This window comes from Caloenas nicobarica, chromosome 2, assembly GCF_036013445.1.
Source record: "Caloenas nicobarica isolate bCalNic1 chromosome 2, bCalNic1.hap1, whole genome shotgun sequence".
In the NCBI taxonomy this organism is placed as follows: domain Eukaryota; kingdom Metazoa; phylum Chordata; class Aves; order Columbiformes; family Columbidae; genus Caloenas; species Caloenas nicobarica.
In genome coordinates this window covers 77693083-77709761 of record NC_088246.1, presented here as the reverse complement: position 1 = coordinate 77709761, position 16679 = coordinate 77693083, and the positions used below count along the sequence as shown (strand labels likewise).

The 16679-nt window shown below is 43.2% G+C and overlaps 1 protein-coding gene across 1 annotated transcript; it reads left to right on the top strand.

Moving 5' to 3' along the window:
* The first annotated feature begins 1030 nt into the window (after positions 1–1030).
* On the top strand, positions 1031–5817 carry LOC135985917 (serpin B4-like). The gene is made up of 7 exons (XM_065629617.1): positions 1031–1198; positions 1716–1778; positions 2389–2517; positions 3583–3700; positions 4035–4177; positions 5085–5252; positions 5413–5817. Exons 1-7 carry the CDS (start codon positions 1031–1033, stop codon positions 5815–5817), a joined length of 1194 nt encoding a protein of 397 aa, XP_065485689.1.
* Positions 5818–16679: the final 10862 nt, after the last annotated feature.

Sequence of the window (16679 nt, the reverse complement as noted above, 5' to 3'; positions counted from 1 at the left end):
AATGGCTTTAGCAGGTGTTTTCTAGAGAAGGTTAAAACAAAACCTTTTCCCTCTTCTTCTGAATGACCCAGATTGGCTATTTATGAGAGCACAATCTTTCTACACCATTCCATCTTTTAAATATTCATACAGATAATCTAATTCTTCTTGTGTAATGAGGGAAAGGTATCTTGCACATCTGTGGAGAAAGTTGTTCAGACTCAGTAAGAGTCAAAACAAAAGTGACTTAGAATAGCAGAAACTCTAAAATACTGAACTGACTTTCTAAAGGATCAGATGCCTCTGCATCACTTTACTGGATGAAGACACTGGCAAAGGCTTCCATAAGAAAGGAACTCTGTCCTAGGTGTAAGATGTAAAGAGCTTTGGAGAACATTCAAGATCATCTGATAGTAAAAACTGTGATCATAACTGAAGTATATCTGGGGCAAGTGTTAAAGCTACAGATAAAATAAAAAATATGACTGGAATTTTCCACTAATACACAATATGCCTTTGTTGAAAATCTTACTAGGTGAACCTATCTGTTCTTCAATTTTCTGGCAGATGTTTCTTAAGCAACCAGCCTTAGAAAGACACAGTACATGAGGCACAGCTGACTAATAGACACAAAGATTTTAGAGAGAGACATTGAGAGTGAGGTATGATCAAGGGGTGTAATTATAAGTACTATGCCTAGATGACTAGAGGCAAGAAAGATCAGGACATAAAGTGGGCTGGGAATGTGATTAGGACAAAGATAGGGCTAGGTGGCAAAGCCATAGCTATTGCTTGAGCTGGAGAAACAGCTGAACTCAGACCACTGTTTCTGAAAATGTGTTTCTCCTACCATTCAGGGTGCTGGTTTTCACATTCACTGTGAAATGCCAGACGTGGAAAATCAGGAATCTTCTGTGAAATGCTGAACAATTCAACCATGCTACTGCAGAAAACCTTACTGTGCTCTACCAAGGCATCTTAAGCCTAGCAGGTGTAAGGATGAGAAGCCTAAATCTTTCTTTCCCTTGTAGCAGGCAATCGCAGTGCCACAATGTGCTCTCTCAGTGCAGCCAATGCCAAGTTCTGTCTCGACTTTTTCAGAGAGCTGAGCAAAAGAAAAAGAAATGAAAACATCTTCTTCTCCCCGCTAAGTCTCTCAGCTGCCTTTGGGATGGTTGTCCTTGGAGCCAGGGGCAGCACACTCAAAGAGATTGAGAAGGTGGGTTTCCTTTGCTCTGAAAACAGGACAAGTGGCAAGACATGAGCCAAGAGGCTGATAGTAACATCTGATGTAGCTCCTAAGCATCCAAAGGAGTGATGCACACAGAGGGCCCTTTAAAAATATCCTCTCTTATGCTATTCCTAACAACAAACTCTTTCAGACTAAACACTGTTACAGTAATAAATTCATCAATGAATACATCAATGCTAAAGGAAGTGTTTTGGAGGTAACCCTCCACTCTCTAGGGCTCAGAAGTGATGGTTCCCTTTGATGGGGTCTTCTGCCTTCTCTGGATACCCAAAGTCTTCTTTCTTAAGAAGAAATATTTGAAAGATTTCATGAGCTCACCCTCTACAAAAACTTCTTGTTCACTTGCAAGGATCTTGTGATAAAGGACAAATGGGACTTTCCCCATTGACCGTGTCTGGCTGCATTTTGGGATATGCTTGCAAAACACAGTTTTAGTTTTGTGGTACTGACACTCGGCTGCATTCAACCAACATTTACATTGCAGGTATTTCATTTCAGTGAAGTTTTGAGCAATACAAGCCAGGGAAACGGATACCCTTCTGAGAAGGTAAGGCGAAGTTGCAACTCTGAGATGAAGCAACAGGTGCTGGTTTGTCAGCCCTTTCCCTTGCAAACCATCACTTAATCAGAAAGCATGGCAGGGCTGCGTAGCCTCTCTATATAAATTCCCAAACCTGCTTATTACTGTTCTTTTATTAGTTATTTAGGGAGCCATGTGAGATGACACATATCAACAGCTACGCCTTCTCATTACAGGTTCCTAACCAATACAGCAGAACCAATCTAAAATCTGATAAGTGCTTAAATTACTACCCGCGAAGATTTGTCTACAGGCCATGCCAAAGGCACCTTGGAGCTTGCCCTTCCCAGGCTCTAAGCCAGCAGACTTTTACTCAGTGTGTGCAGAGCCATCACTGCAGGATACGATGTGATTTGGAGGTGGACTAGTGCAGGGCTGAAGGGGAAACGTTGTGTCATTCTGTACATCTGGTACAGGGAGAGTTGGAGGTGATGTCCTGATGCATTTATTCTGACACCTGTTTCAATTGGGTGCGCTCAGACTTCTCATATAGAGAGAAGCTGAAATTCGCCCTCAGATCCAGCTTTGCACGTGAAAGCTCAAGCCTACTATGAAACTTCTGTTTTCCTGTTTGAAGTGTGAAGAAGCTGGAGGGGTCCATTCCCAGTTCCAGGCTCTGTTGGCTGCAGTCAGTGAACCCAGACCAGGCTGCTCGCTCACCATTGCCAACAGGCTCTTCGGAGAAATTACTTATCCATTCTTCCAGGTAGGTGGCCCTGGTGTCCATTTTAACAGCTCCTGGAAGTTAAGAACTCAGCAAAAACTCTCTCATCGTAGAGTACAAAGGGAATTTAAACACGATAGCACTGTCAGGTGCTTGCGCAGCATTTCTATCCAAGGAACAAACCTCTGTGACCAACAGAAGACTTCTTTTTCTCCCTCAGAGTCTTCTCTGTTTCTAATAAAATATTTGTATTCACTCTTCCACCTTTCCTTTAGAATCTATGTGAATAGGGGACATTCTGATTCCTGCTGCCTTTTCAAACAAGGCTTAGAAGAAAGTAGCATCTTTGAAATTTTTGTCAGTCTAATTTAAGTGGAATTTACCATCTCAGAACATCCCTGTTAAACAATAACAGCCCAGGCAATGCGAGTACATAGAAATCATTTCCCCAGGAAACCATATGTAAGGTGTGTTTAAGAGTATTGCTAGAAACAGTTCTATTTTATCTCTGTAACCACCTTTCTCTTTTGGAGTCATGATTTCATCTTGCTTCCAGAACTTTGCATTCTATGTAAAGAGAGATTTTCAGAGCCAAAAAACGGTGACCAGTAGGCTGGAAAAGTTCTATACTTAATATATAAGTTTTACAGTGTAACTATCTACACGGAATAATATCTATATACACACACACACATTATCTCATTGTGATATTATCAATCCCAATTATTAGTTCAAAATAAGGCAACCTTCTTCATTTGGTGGTTAGGGGAAGACAGACAGCATAACAATGATATATATAAACATAAAGAAATGTACTAAGTTTTGGCCTTAGATATTTTTTACTGTGATGAGACATTTCTGCTGTTCAGTACAGCTTGAAAATACAGAAAAGTATATTTGCAAATATGATTTGTTATAAATAATCTCTCTCTAAAAACTGCATGCTTGAGTTAATTAAATTAATTTCTTCACATACGTCTGGTTTACTCATTCCTTTCTTGCTGTTTCTTGCCACTCTACTACATGGAATTATCTGGAAACCATGAAATTATCAATCTTATAAAAATCATCTTGCTGTGATAAAATTCTGTCATTTGTACTTTCCAGCAATACTTGGATTCCACAAAGAAATTCTATCGAGCAGAACTGGAAGCAGTCAATTTTAAATACACTGAAGAAGAAGCCAGAGAAAAGATTAACGTCTGGGTGGAAAATGAGACAAAAGGTAAAGAAGAATATGTGCAGCAATCCAACCAGTTAGGAATATCACATCTGAATTTCAGTTTCTACCTTGTTTTGTTTTGTTTTGTTTTTCTTCCCAAAGATCGAAAGTCTTCTATATATTAAACACTTACTGCATTTTTTTTCCCCAATAGGAAATAAAGGTAGGAAGAAGTACAAAAATGCCTTGAGTTCCTGGCTTCAAAAGCTGTACATAAACTTTCTGCTATTTGTCTGAGCACTATTCTACTTTTCAGATTTACAGGAGTAATTATTAATAGTCAAATGCAGCTGATTGCCTGAACAGAGTAATAATTCTTAATTTATGCATTTTAAAGGTAAAATCAAAGACGTATTTGCTGCTGGGTTCATTGATCCCTCCACCGTACTTGTCCTGGTCAATGCTATATATTTTAAAGGAAAGTGGGCAGTAGAATTTAAGAAAGAAGACACTAAGGAAACATATTTCCGACTGAACAAGGTACAGTATGGGCAGGAACTGAAATAGCTGGGGGTGGAAATCAGATGTCAATCTCCTATAACAACAGATGGGAGCTTTCCTCCTTGCTGTTATCCCAAGACAAAACATTGGTCTTCAGCTAGAACAATGGAAAGCTACCTCTTCTCTCCAGTTCGATAACCAAACATGGAACTGTTTCTGTCACTTCCCATCAGAAGTGGCTCTTGTGCAGCTGAGATCCTGGTTGGGTCGAGGTCACTTTGTTGGCAATTTCACAACTAAGGATGCTGTTTCAAAAACAATCTGCTTTTGGGACTGAATTTGAGGATTCTGTTCCTCTGCTACTGTTTACCAACAGAACAGTGTTTTCAGGAAAAAATGAGCTAGAGACAAATTATCTCAGGAGAATGCATACGTTATTCATGAAGAATTTAGATTCATGTTCTAGAAACAGTTCTATTTTATCTCTGTAACCACCTTTCTCTTTTGGAGTCAAGATTTCATCTTGCTTCCAGAACTTTGCATTCTATGTAAAGAAAGATTTTCAGAGCCAAAAAAAGTTGACCAGTAGGCTGGGAAAGTTCTATACTTAATATACATTTTAAGTTTTACAGTGTATCTATCTACACAGAATAATATCTATATACACACACACATTGCATCAGGTGCATTGGTTTCCTCACCTGACATGCCAGAAAAAAGAATGGCATAACAAGGGAGTTGTGAGGAAAGTAATTTGGAACCAGTAAAAATGGAAAAGTTTTATGCTTCTAAAATGGATAACTGCAGTTAAGAGGGAGCAGTGACCATGACCAGTGTAAATAGTTTTCTGGACTGAACTCTAATCTCAATACTGAAACCAATTACAACCAGAACGATCATTTCTGTATTTCTGTATTTTCTGCTTAGTATGTTCCATGTGTTCCAGAATGAGAAAAGGACAGTGCAGATGATGTTTCAAGAAGGTTATTTTAACATGGCCATCATAGAGGAACTGAAAATGAAAGTGATAGAGCTCCCATACTTTAATAACGAACTGAGCATGTTCATTCTTCTTCCTGAAGTTGTCTGTGAGGACTTTACTGGCCTAGAACAGGTAATACTACTTTCTCCTCTAGTAGCATACCTAAGGGGCTGCAGAGCAGCGCTTTAACATTGCTTCAATGTGGTCAGACAAGTGGGAAAAACTGAACCTTATTATTTTTTTCCTTCCATTCATTATGATGTCAATTGTTATTATCAATACTGCCTTACAGCTTGAATGCACCCTCACACATGAAAAACTAGCAGAATGGACCAGCTCCCCTAGGATGCAACAGCTGAGAGTGAAGGTGTACCTGCCCCAGTTCAAGATGGAGGAAAGTTATGTTCTCAACAAAACTCTCCAGGAGATGGGAGTGATGAATGTTTTTGACTGGGGAAAAGCTGATTTGTCAGGAATCTCTAGGAAAGATGGTTTGGTTGTGTCCAAGGCCATCCAGAAGTCATTCGTGGAAGTCAATGAAGAAGGCACTGAAGCATCTGGTGCTATGGGGCTTGTTTTAGTGCCTCTGTGTTGCCCAGTTTCTTATGAGTTCAAAGCTGACCATCCATTCCTCTTCTTCATCAGACACAATCCAACAAACACCATTCTCTTCTTTGGAAGATTTTTTTCCCCTTAAGTGGAAGTTATTTAGAAAATTCGATTTTGCTCCCCACTAACATCTCCATTGGCAAGCACTGAGGACAAAAGATGAGCATATTTTCACTAGGGTTTATCCTAATGTGTTAATTTGCCGTAAAAAACACTATCTGAGAAGAGCCAAATTAGAGATAAAAACCTAAAAAACATTAACTATTTCCTTTCTAACATCAACTTCAGGCATGTTTTACTTTTAGGAGGTCTCACTAAAATGACATCTATCTTAAAATACATTATGTGATATTTGCCAAAAAGCTATAGGCCTCTAGAGACATATACATCAAAAATCTTATTTTGAGCCTTTCCTAATGTAGTATGTCTTCAATAAACCAATGACTTTAGTGCCCTAAAGATGAAAGATGGATTCTCCCACATGAAGGAGACAGGGAGATGGGGATCTGCGTTAAAAGGACAAACTTAGGTACTCAGTCTCTTTCAGCTTTACCTATCGCACCTCTGTATAGGTCTCAAGGAAAATGACACTTTGAATGGGAGTAGCAAAGTATTCCTGTGGGACCTCTCCTGTAAGTGTTGATTTGGAGTAATGTTTCAAGTCAGAAGGAGGCGCTCGAGATTCGTTCTCAGAGAGTAGAGAAAGCAAAAGACTTTTCTGGTTTAATCTTGCTTGTTCTCAAGGACAGACCCATTGCTGCTTTTTTTTTTTTTTTTTCCTGTGAGAAACCCTGTATGTGCTAGAAAGCTCTCCGACTTCTTCATAAGCTTCCACCTAACAGAAACAGGGTCAGAATAACCGAAGGCCTTTTCTGACAAGGCGTGCTTTGCAATGGCTGTGAATTAGACACTTAATTCCCAAACAAAAATTTAAGCTGTGATCAGCCATTCCTGCTCTAAAAACCCCAGCTTTCTTTCTTTGTGCCTCCAATGCCACGAGTTTCTTGTTCCATCTGATTTATTCCTCATCAGCATAAAAAAATAATAAAAACATCTATAGTGATGGTATTTAGATGGTAGCCTCTGTTTGTTCCGTTTGTTATAATAACCCCACTGCAAAATAAATATTAAATGTAGTAGTCTACAGAACTAAGTGGGCAGAGGAATAGCCTAATATAGCAGGTAAAAATAATGGTAATCCTTTCACAAGTGTCTATGTTACACTGACATCTACCTCTCATTTTAAAATATTAATTGTGCTAAGTTTAGGCACTGCACAGCTCAACATTACAACACGTAAACCCTGAACCTCATCTGCTGCTTCTCTTTTGCATTTGATTTTATCAGGGAATTAAGAGCACAGCTTTCGGACATGGCTGGGGTGGAGGATGCTGCTCCCTTTGTCTCCTTCCTCCTGTATGTTTTCTGCTCCCTCCCTTACGCTACCATTACTAGTTGCCTGACCTGTCGATGAGCAGTTCTCCAGAACGTAAATGAAGAGGAAAATTTTTTGTAAGGTTAGTTTGCCAATGACCTAGTTCCTTAAACCACCTCCTGGATGCTGTGGAATAGATGGTGCAAAGGCATAGCAGAGGGATTGTGGAGAGGAGAGCAGCTCACCCAGTTTGGCAGTAGGCAACGTCCAAAATCCAGAGACACATGAAAAATACTTGCTTTTAAAGGAAAAATACTCCGCCTTTTTGATGACTCATTCTGCTTTTCCTGTTACTCACTGGTGGGAAGAAGTTAAACGCTGGGAACACACTAGCACCCTTTCAGAACTTCATATTCAAATGGTTTTTCCAAATGCTGAGATATGCAGGAAAAAATACAGTAAATTACACTACTCAACAAAAATTCAATTGCTAAATAAAGCAGACTCATAATAGTCTGTGGAGATGTCTCACACGGCTGCAATTTCAGTATGTGCATGCACACAGAGAAGGAGTGAGGGGAGGTGTTCATTCAATGCAGCCAGCTGGCCTCCCTCTGTATAGAGTAAAAGAGACACCTCCAGAGTGTCAGAACAGCTTTTCTCTACACCCCTTTATCTATAGAAGAAAAGGCTGCCATGTCTGTGTAATGCATGTTCTTACTGGTGCCTGAATTATTATGGCAATTCATTAAAGAACAAGATAGATCCACAATATTAATAAAAAAAAAATCTATTTAAGTTGGTGCAGAATACACAGCAGCATTTGAGGTACTTTTTGAGAAATCATGTGCAGTTCTGGCAATCTCTGCTTTAAAAGGATGCTGAAACATCATGCCCCACCGCAGAGCTAAAGCAATACATGAAGTGTGGAAAATATATCTTGCAAGGGACCAAACTACTCAACCTGCTGTTTTCTCTAAGAATCAAGAGGTACTTCCATGGGAAAGAGGTTAGTAACAGTAAGCAGTTTGTTTCTAAAACAGTAGCTTTGCGAGCTGGAAGCTGGAATTAGACCAATCCAAACTAGAAATTAGGTATGCAGTTTTAGGAGTGTATGTAATCGAAAGCTAGAACAAATTACTTGGGGCTTCAACAAACTCAGCATCTTTTAAATTGAGCTCCCCCAACAGAAAAATAATTGTATGTCTTAGAAGAGAATGGCTAGATAAATCTCACACTGTGATTTCTACTGTGATTGATTTTATAAACAAAGTCTGATGTTGTGGTCATGACGACTTTAAGCTTCTATCAACCAATAGTAAAAAGTGTGAAAACAAGTGTCTTGTGATTAAAGCATTGACTGTATTGCATTGTTTTCTCTTTGGACAAACACAAACAGGGAAAACAGACTGAAGTGTACTTGACCTAAGTGGATTTTGCAGTATGTGTGCTTAATATAGATGTACAGAAGGTCCTGTGTTATCCAAAAATGGCAATGACCAAGGTCACTGCACTGCAAAAACATGAGAATTTTGGTTAAATGCGATTGTTTGGGATGCTTGCTAGAATTTCTCTCAGTTAACGGAGTGCCTGGTTAGGATGTTGCAATGTACTATGAGAGCAAAATTACTGAAACAAGTTTAACAGAGTAATAATGTGTAGCTAAAAAGAATTCTACTGAACATACTAACCACTTATTTTTTTAGCATTTCCTAGCCACGTTGCATTTTATTAAAGGGTTTGGCTCTTCAGAACTTTTCCACAAGTGATATTCCTGGATCTCATGTCACCCTGCTGAAGGCTGCAATGAAATAACGTAATAGCTTCCATTTTCAAAATCACAGAATCACAGAATGGTTGGGGTTGGAAGGGACGTCTGGAGATCATCTAGTCCAACCCACCTGCTAAGGCAGGTTCACCCAGAGCAGATCACACAGGAATGTGTCCAGGTGGGTTCTGAATGTCTCCAGAGAAGGAGACTCCACAACCTCTCTGGGCAGCCCGTTCCAGTGCTCTGGCACCCTCAAAGTAAAGAAGTTTCTCCTCATATTCAGATGGAACCTCCTGTGCTTCAGTTTGTGCCCGTTGCCTCTCATCCTATTGCTGGGCACCACTGAAAGGCGTCTGGTCCCATCTTCTTGACACCCACCCTTGACATATTTATAAATATTGATGAGATTCCCTCTCAGCCTTCTCTTCTCCAGGCTGAACAGACCCAGCTCTCTCAGTCTCTCTTCATGAGAAAGGTACTCTAGGACTTTAATCATCTTCTGAAGGAATAATATTCTAAGGAAGATAACCCTATTTCTTGGCATCTGCTTAAATAAAACTACTTTGCTGTACTAATCTTACTTTAACAGATCAGAAATGAACATACCCAAGATAAGGCAAATAAATAGTTTCTGTTTCATCTCATGCTAATTTTCCTGTCAATGTGAAGTTGTGTATTTAGACTTCAGTAAAGCCTTCGACACCATATCCCACAGCATTCTCCTGGAGAAGCTGCAGCTCATGGTCTGGATGGGTGAACTCTGCAATGGATAAAGAACTGGCTGGAAGGCCGGGCCCAAAGGGTTGTGGGGGACGGAGCCAAATCCCGTTGGCTCGCTGTCACGAGCAGTGCTCCCCAGGGCTCAGTATTGTGGCCAGTTCTGTTGAATACCTTTATCAACGATTGGGATGAGGACACCACACTGTAAAAAAATATAAAGCTACTGGAGAGTGTCCAGAAGAGAGCTACGAAGTTGGTGAAGGGTTTGGAGAGGAAGCTGTATGAGGAGCAGCTACAGTCACTTGGTTTGTTCAGCCTGGAGGAGACTGAGGGGAGACCCCATGGGGCTCCAGCTTCCTCACAAGGGCAGGAGGAGCAGGCACTGATCTGTTCTCTCTGGCAACCAATGACAGAACCTGAAGGAATGGCAGGAAGATGTGCCAGGGGAGGTTTGGGTTGGACATGAGGAAAAGGTTCTTCCCCCAGAGGGTGGTGGAGCACTGGAACAGGCTCCCCAGGGAGGTGTCACGGCCCCAAGCCTGACAGTGTTCAAGAAGAGACTGGACAACACCCTCAGACACACGGTGTGAACTGTGGGCTTGTCCTGTGCAGGGACAGGAGGTGGACTCGATGATCCTCGTGGGTCCCTTCCAACTCAGGACATTCTATGATTCTATAAGGACCTGAGGGTTGTCTAACAGGCATAAGGCAGATTTTCCAAACTGCACAACAACACAGACACAGGTTGGAGCTGCCCTGCCTGGCACAAGCTAGCGTCGTGCTGAAAAGTTACCCGCACCTTTTACCTGCCCAACGGGGACCATTCCTGGATGGGTCTCGCCTACATCTCGCCTCCCCAGCCCTGGTCCCTCCATTTAGCTTTCAGAGGGCCAGGGCTCTGAATCCATCCTCAGCAAAAGAAAACGCCACACCCACCAGCTAACGGGGGTCTTCCTGTGGTCACCAGGTTCCTCTTCAACAACTGCAATAAGGAAAAAAACCAAAACAAAACAAAAACAAACCCCAAACACAAAAAACCCCAAACCAACTAAACAAAAAAGCCAACACACCTACTAAGCAAAGCAAAAACCAAAACCAAACCCACTTACAAGCATACTTTCTATTATATCTGCTGCTGAACCCTGACTGGTCATGAAGCTCTCACCTCAAATATATGCCTCCGCTTCTCTAGCTCAGACAGCTCAAAAGCTGCGAACTACTGAAGGAACAAAGGAGCAGTAGAACACCAACCCCAAAGCAGCCCAGGAGCAGAATGAGCTCCCTGGTGAGAGGCTGTGGCTCACATAACCCGGGCCCTGCCCACCACCCTTACCACGGTCACCTGGACCCTCACTGGCAATGACAATACCTGCTCTTTTACTACATCTATTGCATCTGCAATGTGACTGAGTAGCGAGTTGAACTTAATTTTTCTAGGGCATAGGTAGAACAAGATAGATGCCATACTAAGCTGTGTAAAAATGTAGCTCATTAAATGCAGTAACTATATTATTATTAAAATTCTGTGCTGCAATTTCCTGTAAAAAACTAAAATGATATTGTGTTACACTGAATTTCTAGCAAGACCACACATACCACCTAACTTCTACCAGAACTACATTCTGGGTAGGACTAAATCACAAAGCAGAATTAGATTTGGCGAGAATCTCTTCTAAAAATAAACCAGGTCTTGCTTTGCCTCCCCAGGACTCCAAAGGTCTCCCAAGGACTCCCCTCGTCTTTCCAGTGCTCCCCAGAGATCCACAGTCCCCCGCAGAGCTCGCCTCAATTCCCTAAGGCTTGCAAGTTCTTCCTAGGGCTCGTCTCATTTCCCCAGGGCTTGCCTTGGTTCTCCAGGGCTCCTGAGGCCTCTCTTCATCTCCCTCAGCCTCCACGAGGCTCTCCATGGCTCCACAAAGCTCACCTCATCTTCCCAGGGCTCACCTCAGCTCACCAGGAATCTCCACTTCTCCCCAGGTCTCGCCTCATTTCCCCGAGACTCCCCAGTTCTCCCCAGGGCTTGCCTCAGCTCCCCCAGGCTTCCCAGCCCTCCTCAGGGCTCACCACAGTTCCCCCAAGCTTTTCTCGGCTCCCTAGGGCTCCCCATTCCTCCCCAGACCTTGCCTCTGCTCACAAGTGTTTTGTGTCTTCCCAGTCCTCTGCAGGTCTCTCGTCGGCTCCCGAAGCCTCCCTGTTCCTCCCCAGGGCTCTCCTCAGTTCCACACAGCTTCCCAGTCCTGCCCAGGGTGCACCTCACCTCCTCAGGACTCCACGGTCCTGCCCAGTGATCACTCCACTATCATCAACACGTACCACAAATCCTCTAAGAGATGCCAAAACAGGAGCATCCCCTGAACTAGATTCTAGGACTTCCCCCCAACTCAGAACCCAACCCTGCTCTAGAACTATGTGCTGACCTGGAACCTGCTCTAGAAACCCCCTAAATAACACTCTAACATTTTAATTGTTACTTTACTACCAAGTGGATTAACTAGCACACTTAAAAAAAAAAATAATAATACGAACTAGTTTTTTTTTTCTCTACAGATATCACTTCCAATTACTGCTCCAGTATTTATATTCAGCTAATTTTAGTTTTATTATATAAATTCGGAGTAATTACTGTCTGCAGAGTTTTAACTAATAGCTGGAGTAGATTATAGGCATTATTTGCTCCCAAAGACTCTTCTGGTTACTCTTATTTAAGTTTCTATTCTAAATGTTTTACAGTAAATAAGGAGTTCAAATCAAAATAATAGAAACCAAGGACCTTGGAATTTCCAGGAAAAAACACCAGAGCGCCTGGACATGACTGGAGATTGTCGGCTGCCAGCTCCACCACCAACGTGCCCAATGAAACCTGCGGCGACACAATGGAAACGACAGCGACCGTGGGGAGGACAGACCCGTCCCAGGAGGTACGATACATAACGCTGAAACACCGGGCAGCGCGTCTTTATTTCCAAGGCAGAACACACACACAAAGAACTTTATTCCGCATGAGACGCCGGGCTGTCCTGAGCAGCCGCACAGCAACATCGTCCCTGTGAGCTGGAGTTCTGGGGGAAAATGAGGGAGCTCTGCGCGTTGCAGTGGACCCTCCCCTGCCAACCTGCACACAGGAATAACACTTCACCCATCAGGTGACAGCAGAAACTAGGAAGGGTCTGAAATACTGGGGGGGGGGAAAGAAAAGTAAGAAAAAACTAGGAAAATAAGGAAAAAACTAGGTGAAAAAAAGGAAAAAAGGAAAAAAAGAGGAAAAAAGGGGGGAAAAGGAAAAAAGAGGAAAAAAGGGGGGAAAAGGAAAAAAAGAAGAAAAAAGGAAAAAAAGAAAAGGGGGAAAAAGAAAAGAAAAAACCCGAAGGGGAAAAAGAAGGAAAAACCCTAGCCTCTGAAAAACTAGGAATGCCCTCAGAAGAATTTACGGTCCCACGCTCACACAAACCGGTTGCGCACACCCGCTTCGCGTTCCCCCAGTGTCCTCCCCTCTACCTTCCCCTCGGACACCACATCTACCCAAACCCCCTCCCACACCCGAGGGGCCTCGGTGTCGCCTCTATCTCGTCCCCCACTTGCCTCGGCGCCCCCTCCTCTCCCTTCCCGCCATGCCCCCGTGACCATGTACTTTAGTTCCGCCCAACTTAGGTTCCACCCGGTGTCACAACGAAACCCTTCCCCGGTGTCCCCTCTTTTACCTTCCCCCACCCCCGCGACCCTGACCTTTGGTTCCTCCCAACTTTGGTTCCAGTCGGTGTCACAACGAAACCTTCCCCCCCCCCCCGCCGCCGTGTCCCACCTTTTACCTTTCCCCCCCCACCCCGCGACCCTGAACTTTGGTTCTGCCCAACTTTGGTTCCGCTCAGTGTCACATCAAATGCCTTCCCCGCAGTGTCCCTCTTTTACCTTTGTCCCTACCCCGTGACCCTCAACTTAAGTTCCACACAACTTTGGTGCCGCTCTGTGTCACATCTAATCCCTTTCCCCTCTGTGACACTGAACTTCAGTTCCAAGACATTGGTTCATTGGTTCCTCCCTCCCTCTCCCTGATGCCTGGATCCCTCCTGGATGCCTGGGTCCCACCCAGTGGTACCTGTAAGTTGCAGTCCATCAGTGTGTTGGTCTTGAAGTTGCCCCCGTCCTCCGTGATAAGACTGATGAGCTGTTCAGACACCTGCGGCAGGCACGCTGGGTCCCAGAGCCCCAGGGTGTCCCCAGGCTGACCCCATGTCCCAGATAGTGATGAACAAATTAACCAATCCGCAAGTCTGCTTTCCATGCAGAAATACCACCTAGAGTCCAACCACAGCTTGCCACTCAAAAAAGTAGACCAAATATTAAGCCCCACACATGCAAGCCCTAACTCCTCTGAGATTGAACCTGCTTCACTCCTGTTGAACAGCTCCTCCCAAAGGGCTCTTATCCAGTTCCCAAAACACTAGTGAAGGGACTGTCCACTCCACCTGCCCATGGCTACTCCACCCCAGATAACTGTACAACCTTTGCCTACACAATCTAGGCATATCAACGGACTGACTTTGGACTCCTCAGACTAATCCACCCACCCCTCACTCTACACCTTTAGTCAGAGCAGCTCCAGGACAAACACACATGCTCAGACTGAGACTCCACAGAATGCTACAGAATATGCGACTCCAACAGCACCAAAAACACTCAACAACATGAATGACTCCTGGACCAGAGATGCCGTCGAGCAAATGAACCTACAGGAACGCAGCGGTGAGGCAAGGAGCCTCTATTGCAACCCCAAATGAAAAAGTAGTTGAATGTAATGGCCCCTTACAAGACGGTACTGTCAAAACAGAGACGACGCATGCACAAGAAGCTGGCTTCAATGCCTAAGAAATTTGAGATGCTGGGAAGAAGTGCCAGTCCATTAAACTGAACGGCTAGAGAGCAGAGCTGCTGTTGCAGCCCAGAATGATGCCAAAACACAACCAACCAGAAATGTCTGAGGCGCAAGAATGATCCACGCTTTCAACCTGGTGACGCAAGGAAACCACCACACAACTGTCACTACATCCATCAGCACAGGCATTCCAGACCCTGAGGTGGCACCCAAGATGCCTGCCATGCCCCTCCAGCCCAATGGGACTCGAGGATTGTCTACCACACGCAAGGCAGACTTCCCAAACTACACAACAACACAGACGCAGGTTGGAGCTGCCCTGCCCAGCACAAGCCGATATTGTGTTGAAAAGTTACCTACGCCCTTTATCTGCCCAAAGGGGACTCTTCCTGGACGGCCCTCTCCCCTACACCAACTTTAAAACCCCTCCCTGCAATTCCCAGCCCAAGTCCCTCTACTCAGCATTCAGAGGACCGGGGGTCTGAATCCATCCTCAACAAAGGAAAACACCACATCAGGTAAGAGGGATCTTCCTGCCGTCACCGGGTTCCTCTTCAACATCTGCAATAAGAAAAGAAAACACACACTAAGAAGTTCCTGGAGCCTGTTTTTAAAGCCAATTTTGGCAGTTTTGGTGGCACTGCCAGTGTGACAGTGCTGTATCCATGCGATCTCCCATGAAGCCACTTGTGCCCCCACGAGTCAATCTGAGCTCCGACCACTGCACTCTGATCTGCTCTTTTAGGTCAACAGCTGGCACCACAGTGCTTGGCTGAGGTGAAAAACTGAATTCTAAAGCGAAGCAGCAAGTTGCACACAGGAGTGGTTCATGGCCAAACCTGCCCCATACAATTGCAGCAAGGGGGACGCTGGGGGTGCCCGGGGCTCTGGGGTGCATCCATGTGAGTGACCAGATAATTATTATGTAAAGCATCATCCCTCATGAAGGCTGTGTTATACTTTGTAATCAGAAGAGCAATCGCTTAACATTTCTGGAATCTGGAATCTGGTCTGACAACTCTTCTTTTTTTCTTTTTTTTTCTCCCTTCTTTTTTTTTTTTTTTTCTTCTTCTTCTTTTTTTTTTTTCCCCAATGAACAAAAAGCAAGGAAGTGTTGAGATGTCTAATGCAGATATTAGTGCTCTCTCTGCTCAATAAGCATGGCTGTATGGTAATCGTTTTCACTACTCACAGATCAGTGGATGAGTCCAATTTAAGTTTCACATCAATCATTTAGCTTAAATAAACACATACTAAACAGAATGAATGACCTAGAATTATAAGGTTGTATGATTTTTTAATATGCTCTCTGCTTCATGTTACTTAGTAAGCTGAATTTGCTGAAATCTTAAACTGTAAAGTTCTACTTATATTTACCAAAACTTCTACAGACTACACCGAGCATCTGCAAGATAAGGTCAAATTTGCACTTTCCTTGGAAGAATGGAATTGACCAGGGAGAAAAAAATGACTCCAAGGCTAACATGAAGACATTACAGACATCTGTGAAATGGGGCCTGTTTTGCACTTTGCTGAGAAGAGAATGATTCATTCAGACTAAACAGCACCTTGCAGGCTATGGACTACAAACAATATCTACAGATAAACAAAACAAAGGACCATCTGAGATGAGTGAAAAAGACCCAATGAGAAGCAAGAAGACCCCAGACTCAGGTATTACCATTGGTCTGAATCACGGTGTGAATGGTCTGTAAAGATATAAGTTTACTTGTAAGAGGATCGGTTTCAATGATTGGTCTCAATGGATCATTGTCAGCTTCCGCTTGCCAGCCGCTATGCTCCTCATCTTCAAGGCTCTCCTCTCCTCTGTGAAACTTTTTGAAGCACCACAGCACTGTACGTTCATTAGCAGTTCCTGGGCCAAATGCATCGTTGATGTTGCGAGTTGTCTCTGCTGTTTTACCACCCATCTTGAACTCGAATAAGAAAATAATTTGAATTTGCTTTTTATCTAACATCATTTCCATAGTCTAAAATAAATATAAAATAAATAGCAAGTAACAAGTCAGTAGCAAAAAAACCTCCCATAAAGTGGGAAAAGCACACTAAAATGATATATAACATAACCACATTTATTTGAGAATGTATTCCAACATCAAATGGCAAATTTCAACAATGCAAAACCCACCATTCCTTTTTCACCAAACTGAAATAGTAAAATTACCAGTAATGCACAGTTTTCATATCAATTAG